At 39.4% G+C, this 10,743-nt stretch overlaps 2 protein-coding genes across 2 annotated transcripts; one reads left to right on the top strand and one right to left on the bottom strand.

Annotated features, from left to right (window-relative positions):
- Positions 1 to 2,306: 2,306 nt before the first annotated feature.
- On the bottom strand, positions 2,307 to 5,469 carry alkbh1 (alkB homolog 1, histone H2A dioxygenase). Its single transcript, XM_012852759.3, has 6 exons — positions 5,305 to 5,469; positions 4,991 to 5,099; positions 4,691 to 4,853; positions 4,272 to 4,362; positions 3,629 to 3,822; positions 2,307 to 3,548 (listed from the first exon to the last, which is right to left on the bottom strand). The coding sequence occupies exons 1-6, from the start codon at positions 5,446 to 5,448 to the stop codon at positions 3,107 to 3,109; spliced, it is 1,143 nt and encodes a 380-aa protein (XP_012708213.2). The 5' UTR covers positions 5,449 to 5,469; the 3' UTR covers positions 2,307 to 3,106.
- A 3-nt stretch (positions 5,470 to 5,472) lies between these two features.
- On the top strand, positions 5,473 to 8,057 carry LOC105924093 (SRA stem-loop interacting RNA binding protein). Its single transcript, XM_036128703.1, has 4 exons — positions 5,473 to 5,588; positions 7,243 to 7,301; positions 7,472 to 7,579; positions 7,688 to 8,057. Exons 1-4 carry the CDS (start codon positions 5,522 to 5,524, stop codon positions 7,754 to 7,756), a joined length of 303 nt encoding a protein of 100 aa, XP_035984596.1. The 5' UTR covers positions 5,473 to 5,521; the 3' UTR covers positions 7,757 to 8,057.
- Positions 8,058 to 10,743: the final 2,686 nt, after the last annotated feature.

Genomic DNA, 10,743 nt, shown 5'->3' with positions numbered 1-10,743 from the left:
AGAAACTATAGAGCCCTGGCCATGACTACCTCATAACACCTTAGTTTGCATATTTTCTGCACAATTTGTAATTTTTTTAAATCACTTTACTCATTTCTTTAAATCTGAGTATGGTATTATTTAGAATAATCGTACAGTATTGTTTTGCTGCTTTGTAAATCTGCTCTTACTTTACAGTCTCCTTTCCAGACATTTTTTTTTTTTTTTTACTTTTGTGTGAGTCTGCATGCTTCTATTAGTCTTTTTCTTTGTTACAGATACACCTGAAATTTCCCACTAAGGGATATACATGATTCCATTCATCGTCTGTACCCAGGCCACTCGCAGGCAGGTGGGTGGGTGGGGGGGGGGACTTTATGTGCCTATCTCTCCAGCAATCATTGGGCGTTAGGCTGGGTACATGTACTATCAACCTGTCCATCACAGGATAACACAGAGACAAACAAGTTAAAGTGACCTTTTAACCTAACAGTCAAGTTTTTGGATTGTGGGAGGAAGCCAGAGTACCCGGAGATAACCCATGCATACACTTGGAAATCATGCAAACGCCATGCAGAAAGACCCCAGGCAGGGATTCGAACCCAGGACCTCTTCTTGCTGCAAGGCAACAATGCTCATTGAGAGGCAATATAGGACATTTCAGTTCTGTCTGGTCATTTTACAGTATAAAAGCTACACACACAGGGAACGGGCTTACATTTACCATTTGTTTAATTCTGAAGTTTGAATCATCTCAGATTCATATTTTAGTGATGCAGGTATCCTTTTAGTGTGGTGGTTTGCACTTTCAACCAGCATGGTCCCCATTTAAAACTTTGCTGGGGCCCCTCAAGATTTTGCAAGAAGTCCTTATATGCCCACATGAGGTTTCTGCTAGTTACCCCCAAAATAAAACCTGAACTGCTGAAGTTTGCATACCACTGTGTAGATCCAGGCTGCAGAACAATCATTGACACCAAAGCTCTTTCAATACGTTAACAGAGCAGTGCTTGGAAAAAAGAGGTAAAACAGCAGCTAAGAATGAAAAAATTGAAACAGATGTTCTGCTAATCTGAGAAGCCTTTGCAATTATTTCCAGATAATTAACACATTTTTAACATGTCAGAAATATTTATATAATTCATATCACCCAGGAAGGAAAGCTACATGGCACTATAATCTGAGGATGAAAAAAAGATTAACTTTCTGTTGGCATCTTTTCAGATGATTGCCTTAAATATTGTTTTTGCAACACATGCTGGTCAAATTGGATAAAACCACAGACACTCTACAGTTGATTTCAATCAAGTAAATAAAAATGAAAAAAAAAAACGTGCAAAGTTGAGACAGGTGGAAGACTTTTTAAAACCAAGCATAACCTTAAATAAGCTCGTATTCAGCTCTGTATAGCTTACCGTTCATCAAAGCGCTTCTCCGCCAATACATTTCTGGGGATGTAGTGCCCTCTAAAGGACAATACTAGTTACTGCAACTTCAAAGTACTCGCATGCAGTTTTAAAGCTGAACACATGGTTTAATGCATCTCACACTTTCCCGCTTACTAAAGCATACACACAAAGCATATACACTAACTTTAATTACATGTTTTTACATTAAATATTTGATTATATAGGTGAAGTTCATGATTTTGACTATTTGCTCCTTAATTGCTTATTTTTCACAACTTAAAAGTCAGTAGTGTAAACTTATCCTCAGTGTCACACTGCAAAAGGGAACTTAACGTAGGTCAAACTTTTCTAGGAATTGGTGTATTTATCCTTGATTTGAGCAGGTTAATTAGATTATCTGCCAATAGAATAAGCTTTTGCACTTAAAATAAGAACTCATCTCCATTATCTTATTTCAAGTGCAGTATATCTAATTATCTTATTTTAGGGGTTAATATAGTCATTCCATTGGCAGATTATGTTATTTACCTGCTCAAACCAAGGACAAATACACTGATTTCAAGAAAATTTTATTAATTTTTAGTTCTGTTTTTGCAGTGCATCCATGTAGATCAGGAGAACTGAATCACACCGGAGTAGCCTTTCCAGAAACAGCAAGTTATTCACAATACAGCTGAAAATGATCTGGAAAGTGCAGGTTCCTCCGTTTAAGGAGATCAGCTTCTGTTTTCAAGGTCTGATTAAACTTACTGGAAGGAGCACATTGTTCAAAAGATTGGCTTCCGTATCTAAAGATTACAAATATGAAAGTAAAAATAAAGGATTTTAGAAAAGGCTTAACCGCGGTTACCAGACTCTCAGATTGGATATAATATTAATTTCAGTGCCATGTGAAACAGGAATGACAAATAAACAAAAAGCAGAAAATATTTGTTTTATTATTGTTTTAAAGAAGTAGAAATCTTCTATTTTTGTAAACATGAAAACACCAAAGCAACACTTTGTGGAGCGGCGAGTCTTTTTGTTCTTTTTTAGGGGGTTCTTATCCCCTTTGCCTGTCTGCAGATTCCTTGTTGATCTGCGATGACTTAAATAATTACCAGTCTATAGCTTTTGAGCTCAAACTATCTGGAAACTGATTTTCATACAAATTCAATTATGACAGAAATATGTCTCCAACCATTTAAATCTGAGACATGACTATTCATAAAACTGCAGTTTTCTTTACCTTTGCCTCTTTATCTGTTTGGGGACTTTAAGGTAGAATCCCATCAGATGCATCTCTGCCTCCTGCTTTTGATGAGCACAAATGTTTAAAAGGCCAATCATGTACAATGGGAGATCTCAGCTTAAAACAGGAGATCAATCTTTAACCGTGTAAATAGGAAAAGAAAGCTACTGAAAAGGAGATGTAGTCACATTAGTAATCTCAAGTTAGGTCTGCCATTGAGTGGTGATAAGCTTGGCTCTCTGTAACATAACAAGAAGAAACAACCCTACATCAAGGGAAAAAAAAGCTCAACATCCTTTAAAGCTGATTTTTGCAATATCACCCAAGAACAGCATTCAATTTCTTAAACTGCTATCAGTCTTCCTAGATTGGATGCTAAATATCTGGAGCCTCCTGAGACCACCATGAACAATACTTTACTTCATTATTTGAAAAATAACATTTAATTTAATTGGCTTCACTGGGGTATAAAAGGACAGCAGGTTTTTCATGTCTCTACAGTCCCCACAGGGTCACTGCAGGTCCTCTTCCTTTTGCCACTGTTTTCATCGTCCTGACACCCGACCGTCCGGCCTTTATCGTCCGTTTGATGAGCAGACGAGGGGTCTTCTGGGAAGCTCTGTCCGGGCCCCAACACCTGTCTGACGGTCATGTTCACTCTGGAGCTTTGAATGTACCTGGAACACACGTCCCAATCCTCCTGAGACACTGGCTCCAGGACGTTGGCCGTCGGCAGGGCACAGGAACAGCTGAGCTCATCTATAAACGCTGCATGCTGCCGCGGTGGCGGGAGAATCCGCGGGACAGCGTGATACAGCAGCCGGCTTGGTCCTGACATCAACATCACATCGCCGCTGTGCATGAACATAGCGGTGGGGGGGTCTTGTCTTTGGGGGCCGCCCAGCAGGAATATAGCAGACTGTCCGAAACTGCCAGAACAAAACCACGTTAGTGAGGAATTTCCAAGAACCCTGCTTGATCCCCCTGTACCAGGTGGTCTACCTCTCACCTGAGCGACAACAAAGGACGAGAGTGATCCAACTCGGACTCATCCACATGGATTCCCAGAGAGGAATCCGATCGGTAGTAGTTGAGGATGGCCGCCTCTGAGCTGAATCCTGGGAAGCCACAGGCAGCTGTTATCCGGGAGGAAAGCATGTGCAGATCAGGCGGAAATGGAGTGTAACTGTTGGCAGAGTAAGTCTTGGAAAAGGAAAAACAGTGATAATATGTTAAAACTATGGACATTTTAAGGGAATTTTTTGTTAATGTATTATTCTTAAGATTTTCTGCTCAATCTTTTAAAATAACCTGAAAGTAGAGGCAATTAGGACATCCTTAAATATACAGGAATAAGTTTAGATAATAGAATGAATATTAAGGGTGAAGCAAATCAGAAAATAACGTGATTTTTATATATGTAAATACAATAGTTTTTAAAATGTATTTTAACAGTTATTCAGGTATTTATGCGAGTTTTTGACCTTATGTTTTTTTTTTAAGTTTGATTATTATATTTATATTATTATGCCATATATTGTAATTAAGAATTTATCTCAGCCCTGATCCGACAGAGAAACAGTTTTACTTATTTATAATTTTAATGATAAAAATGTTCACCTTTATCATGCGCAGGCAGCTTAAAAGCTCACCTTAGTGTCCCAGTTGTAATGGTATCCCAGAGTTACCCAGCGCAGCCTCTCCAGTAGAGTTTTTGGCTGTCTCTTTTCAGAAGGGGGAGACCTGTGGAGTACATTTAGATCCACAGGTCACTGCAAGCTGGCTGCTACAGTATGTTTTGTTTAAGCATATTCTGCAACACTTTAAACTTTCAAACACATGGACATAGCTCCATCAGACGTCATACCCACGCAAAAAGGGCCTATGAATGCAAAAAAGACCTTTCAAACCGTCAACTTTTGTCACTACAGCACCATCTGCTGGTTGGCACTAAAACTACACTTAACAACTGCGACATTTAAGCAAAGAATTCCTGCAGCTGTCCTCTCAACTCCTAACAATAAAGTACATTTAGTGAAATATGCATCTTACGTTCTGTGTTTTTCCCCACCTAAGAGCTTGCGCACTCCTGGCCCAGATGTCCTGCGTGTCGCAGGGTGACATGTGCATGTCCAGGTTGCACACGTTTGGTTTCTGAGGGTAGGTCTTCAAACACTGTCTGACCCAGAAGGCCTGGGAGCCCCGCAGGAAAGGGTTGGAGATGAAAATAAAGCCTAGGACGGCAGATGACAGGTGCATTATGTTTGTGGGCATTGTGCACTGGTTTGACGTAAAGCCAAATGGTCCTCTTTAGGGCAGGGATCCAGAAGAAACTCCTCCAAACTCTGCCTTTGGAGCCACATGCGGGTACCTGGGTAGCCCTGCAGACCGAAAGCCCTCCAGTCTCTGATGGGGTGCAAACCGACGCGGGCAGCCTCCTCATCACTCACAGCAGCTGGATCCAGTTTTAATGGAACAATCTAAGAATTTTAATGCAGAGACATCAATCAGTCACCGTTAAAGTACCTTATCTCCTGATTTAATGTATTTCCTCATAGCAGGATCGCTTTGGAACAGTTGTTTAACCTTTCCTATCCAGACTTAGTGCATTAAAATCAGGTTTTGGTAGGTTCAGCTACCCCCCCCCCCCCCCCAACACATTTACACATAGCTCATGTGAGAGACCTTTCCTAATGATGCTGCTCCGCTGCTGAAGTCCGTCACCTCCTTCAGGTCCGGAGGAGGTTCCCGTCTTTTATAAAACTTAAACATTTTCCTGAAAACATCCTCTCCGCTTTCTGCCACCACGGAGGCTGCCATCTTGGCCATGACGTAGCTCGCCGCATGTCAGATCACGTGCCCGTATACGTCAGAGGTCAGAGGGCCAGTTGAAGGAGACAAGATGGCAGCCTCGTCCAAGAAGGTTTTGGAGGTGTTTGTGTCCAGAATCCCCTGGACCATAGCCAGCAGTGAGTCCTCTTGCTTTTTAAATTGTTGCCGAACTGTGGCGTTTCTATGGAAACGGTAGCCTAGGAAACGGTTCGTTCAGTCTGTTGTTTAAATAACCTGTGATGTAACGCACGTGAGGACAGAAGGGTCAGCTCAGCCTCCGATTGGCTTGTTGTTACGCGTCAGGTTTTAACTGCAACAGATTCGCTTTAATCAACCGACTTTCTGCCGCGTGGACCAGTTTAGGTCAGATCGGCTTAACAAAAAAAAAAAAAAAAAAAACGAGAAACACAGTTTGTACTTGGTTCTGCTCTATCCAGACCTGAATAAGGGCATATACGTTTTTCTTACATCATTTTTATTTTTAACTGTGCTCAGGCATCATTCTCAGAGTATTTATATACGTATTTATATAAGTTACATAAAGAAAAAACATGGACTGAATTTGTTTGTCCTATTTCTAGCCATGTTGACCACTCAAAACGGCTTACATTAATTAAGGTCATGTGCACCCACTCGCATTCATACACCGTGCAGATGGAAAGGCCACTTGAGGTTAGGTGTCTTGCCCATGGGTACATTGAGATGTGACAAGGGGAAGCTGGAATTGAACCCACAACCTACTCTATCCACTGAGCCACAGTCGCCTAAATGAAGCAAACAAAGGAGAATGGGGATGGAAGTTGCAGAAGGGCGTGATAAGCAGGACTCAGGCATTGATGCCTAACACTAGCTTCCTCCACCTCCCTGGATAAATCCGGATTTATCCAGGGAGGTGGAGGAAGTCAGAAGGAATATTGCCTGTGAGATGTAAACGCATTCTGTTGTGAGCCAAAGGATGAATAACTGCTAATGGCAAACAAGTAAAAGTTGAAACGCTGAAACTGTAGCAGCATTCGATTAGATATTACAATCTCTGCTCTGTCTCTGAGCAGATCTATAGTACTATCAGGACTCTCGTTTATTTAAAAAGCAATGTCAATAAAGGGTAATAGTATTACCAACAAATTATGATTTTCTTACCAGAGAACATTTTAGGTACAGCACACAGCGTTCGTCTTTTAATAACCTCTCTTTAATTTCATAGTAAATAGCCCCGCATCTATCCAGTGACATTTACTGAGAAGTAGACTTTGGTTCTGCCAAATCTGCTTATAATTAATTTAGTAAACATGGATAAATCTAACAAATGTGACTCTAAAGTGTGACCCAAATCTTTTTATTGCTGAGAATTGACTAAAAGTTTTTTAATTAAATTTTCTCAAACATGCAAAACTATCTTTAAATGTTGGATCTGCAATGATTTACACAACCCTTAAAAAACAGACAACTTTTTTTATTAAAATATTGCACGCTTAGTTTATTGCTGATTTAAAAAAAAAAAAAATCCCAAGTCAAAGTTTTGTGATTTGTGGTGTAAAAAAGTTTGGACACCCCTGATCTAAAGTGTGAGTGAAATAAATTGTCCACTGTATAAATTCTTCGGGAATTATCTATTGTGAAAACTAGACTAAATGTCACTATGACATTTATCTGTATAGATAAAGGTAAAAGAGAAACCCAATCCATTGCTGACCAGTCCGTGTATTTTAAAAGCTCAGATTGTTAAACTTCAGGATATTAGAGGATCATTTTATTTGTTCTGAATTCTCAACCAATCTGTTTATATTTCAGAGGAGATGAAGGAGTATTTTGGACAGTTTGGCCAAGTGAAGAGGTGTTTCCTTCCATTTGTAAGTCTGCACTCTCTTACTTTTAATTCATTGGAGCCCTTAAACACAGCACACATTGAACTTTGTGCATTTTGAGATGATGGAGATGAAAAAACGTTATTTTTCTTGCCACAACGAGCGCTGTTTGTCAGCGTAGTTTTTGTCTGACTGTGAACTTTTCGCTGGATCAGGACAAAGAGACGGGCTTCCACAGAGGGTTCTGCTGGGTTGGATTCTCCTCAGAGGAGGGACTGAACAACGCGCTGCAGAAGGACCCTCATGTTATTGAAGGAGCAAGGGTAAACGATTAAACCGGATTTTGCAGCCAGACTCAATGGTTTCAGTCTCAGTATGAAAAAAAAACCTTCAGCTCACTCAATTTAACCAACAATTTTCTTTGGTTCCAGCTTCAGGTTCAAAGGAACAGACGTCCCTTCGAAGGACAGAAGTCCAACAAAGATGGACATCTTGACTGAAACCTAGTGGTTCTGCTGAGCAGATAAGACCAAACAGATGTTTTTTTTTTGTTGGACTCCTTCATTCCTGCTGTTTTATGAATAAACCATTCAGACGGAAGCACGATCAACATGTCTGCATGGATCCCAACATCAGAAGGAATTTCTTCATCATCCAGTCCCACTGGAACTGAGCCTCAATGTTACTGTCAGTTTTTTAAAGGGGTGCCCACCGATAAATTCTGGATTCATTGTGAGGAATATTTCTCTCCATCACATCCTGTCAGTTTTTTTCAGGCAATAAAAATATTTATTGCTACTATTTTATGTGTTTTTTTTTCTTTAAAGATGCAGAAATTAATTTAGAAATGTTCCGGAGCAGAAGAGGTAACATAAAATTTACAACTGATTGTGGTAATTTGATAAAAGTGACTTATTAAAGCCACATGCTTTTGCTCGCACCTAATAAGTTACTGGCAGAACTCATGCTGGATATTTGATCAGCCTTCTTGGTATGATGAGTAAAAGCCATTTAAGTTTGTTTCCTGCTATGGACTTATGTTTCAAGCATTTTTACAACATTTTCAAAAAGGCTAAGACCTTTGGGAAGGAGACCCCAGAAGTTTAATACTTGGCCGTTTTATGTGTTTAGGATCATTGTTCTGTAGGAACACAGCGTGATGATTCTATGTAAATGTATTTAGTCTTTCAATGGACTAAAATATATTCAATTTGTTTTTTTAACCAAAAACAATATAAGTGGAACATTGTTTCATTTTTTATATATTTTTGAAGGAAAATGGGGGGGGGGCAACCCTCCTATGAGTATTTTTTCTCTACCTTTAGTGCATATGAATAAAAATATGACAAAATCTTCTTGTTGTAATACAGATCTTGTTTCTAATAGTTATAATTAGAAGACAACATGGGATATATTCCCACTGTTGTGCTTATGATACTTAGCTGTCTTTATGCATAAACCCTAATAAATCCAGTTAGGTAGAAGACAGGACTGTCTTCGGTGGGGGGTGGGATCTGGATGACTTCACATGTTTGGCTTTTAAATTTAGACAGAGGCTGTTGTCTTTGGACTAGCCTTTGAAAAACGAACTGCTTAGTTCATGACTTAATCTGGATGTCATTAAATTGGCCTCTGGTAATAAAGTAAAAAAAAAAACCTTGGTGATATTTTTGAACAGTTTAAATCCCATATTAAACAGGTTTCTAAGATTTCCTTCTTTCAAAATATTCTGTCCAGGAGTGATGCTGAAAACTTGTTCAAGCATTTGTTACTTTAAGGCTGGGCTATTGTAATTCTTTACTATCATGAAGTCCACAAAATGCAGGCCAAAGTCTTTAGCTGATCCAAAACGCAGCAAGAGTTCTGATGAAAATTAAAAAGAAAGATCATCCATCCATTTTCCAACACGCTTATCCCTGTTGGGGTTGCGAGGGGTCCTGGTGCCTATCTCTAGCTGTCAATGGGCGAGAGGCGGCATACACCCTGGGTTGCCAGTCTATCGCAGGGTAACACAGAGATAGACAGGACAAACAACCATTCTCGCACACACACACCTAAGGAGAATTTAGAGAGGCAAGAAAGATAATAACTTAGTTCTTTTTGAGCTTTCCTTCATTGGCTTTCTGTTAAATCTAGAATATCATTTAAAATTCTTATAAAGCCCTTAATAATCAAGCTAAACTGTTTTCAGATAACAGTTTAGCGCTCTATAAATAAACTGAATTGAATTGAAAACCAAATATTTTAAATTTTTAATGCTGTTGCTTCAAGTGAATGTAGCATTTTTTGCATTACAAATATTTGCTCCTCTGTTTTACAAAAAAAAGTATGAAAACTAAGACTTTTCATATTTCAGTAACACACAGCTGTTATTTGCATTGTAAAATGTAAAATTTTTGACACCACAAATATGTCAGCAATGTTAGAATCCGTTTTCATTAGTTTGGGTTTTATTTTTTTGTGGGAATATGGTAAAAAATAACTCCTTATTGTTGCAGTACTTTTAAGAAAGAAGTATCCAGCATTTTATGTTTCTTTTACATGAAGTTTAAATATTTGTAACATTTTGAAATTAACAACAAAAAAAGTTTGGCCTTGAATGCAGCAAGACCATATGTTTCCTCACTTATTTTTGAAGTCTTTGCATGGGAATGAAACAAAGCCTTTGTATCGGAAGCATTTTCCGTCTTCAAAGTAATGCATTAAATTCCATCCATCCGTCCATTTTCTGATCCGCTTTTATTTATCCCCTCATGGGGTCGCGGGGTGCTGGTGCCTATCTCCAGCGTACACTGGGCGAGAGGCGGGGTACCTGCCAGTCTGTCGCAGGGCAACACAGAGACAAACAACCATTCAAGCACACACACCTAAGGACAATTTAGAGAGACCAATTAACAGTCATGTTTTTGGACTGTGGGAGGAAGCCGGAGTGCCCGGAGAGAACAAGCAAACTTGCAGAAAGACCCAGGGCTGACTTGAACCCAGGACCTTCTTGCTGCAAGTCAACAGCGCTACCCACTGTGCAGCCCGTAATGCATCAAATTGACATATTTATTACACTTCTTACCTAAATGAAACGTCTTCTGTTTCATTACTTTTAAATATGCCTTCCTGTTGCAATATGAAACCTTTTTGCGTTTCAAGTGAATGCAGCACTTTCGCATAGACCCACATCTTAGTACTTACTAGGCCAGTTGTTCTAGTTTTTGTTTATTTTGATGACACTTTGATTTCCCAGCTTCAACTAAATGCTGCACCGGTCTGCCAATGCGTTATGCCGTCCGTGACGCACACAAATGCGTCACTGAGGTCAACAGAAATGTAGTTTAATTCTGCCACGATCATAAAAAAAACAAAGCATCTAATCATCCTGTAATCACCCAAATACTTTTGAAATATCTTCCTAATGTTCTAGTGTTACCCGGATGTCTCAGACGGTCACGCGCACTTGACGTTAAATCTGAACTCATCAGTTATGTTTTCCCTT

The sequence above is a fragment of the Fundulus heteroclitus genome, unplaced genomic scaffold (genome assembly GCF_011125445.2).
Source record: "Fundulus heteroclitus isolate FHET01 unplaced genomic scaffold, MU-UCD_Fhet_4.1 scaffold_110, whole genome shotgun sequence".
NCBI lineage: Eukaryota > Metazoa > Chordata > Actinopteri > Cyprinodontiformes > Fundulidae > Fundulus > Fundulus heteroclitus.
Note: the sequence above shows the minus strand (reverse complement) of the source record. Positions and strands in the feature narration are given on the sequence as shown.

Coding starts and splice junctions, on each gene's coding strand:
- alkbh1 (XM_012852759.3), bottom strand. CDS start 5,448: ATGGCCAAGATGGCAGCCTCCGTGGTGGCAGAAAGCGGAGAGGATGTT. Junction 5,100..5,304: donor GAGCAGCATCATTAGGAAAG/GTCTCTCACATG, acceptor TAAAATTCTTAG/ATTGTTCCATTAAAACTGGA. Junction 4,363..4,690: donor AGGAGTGCGCAAGCTCTTAG/GTGGGGAAAAAC, acceptor TGTACTCCACAG/GTCTCCCCCTTCTGAAAAGA.
- LOC105924093 (XM_036128703.1), top strand. CDS start 5,522: ATGGCAGCCTCGTCCAAGAAGGTTTTGGAGGTGTTTGTGTCCAGAATC. Junction 5,589..7,242: donor CCCCTGGACCATAGCCAGCA/GTGAGTCCTCTT, acceptor TTTATATTTCAG/AGGAGATGAAGGAGTATTTT. Junction 7,580..7,687: donor ATGTTATTGAAGGAGCAAGG/GTAAACGATTAA, acceptor CTTTGGTTCCAG/CTTCAGGTTCAAAGGAACAG.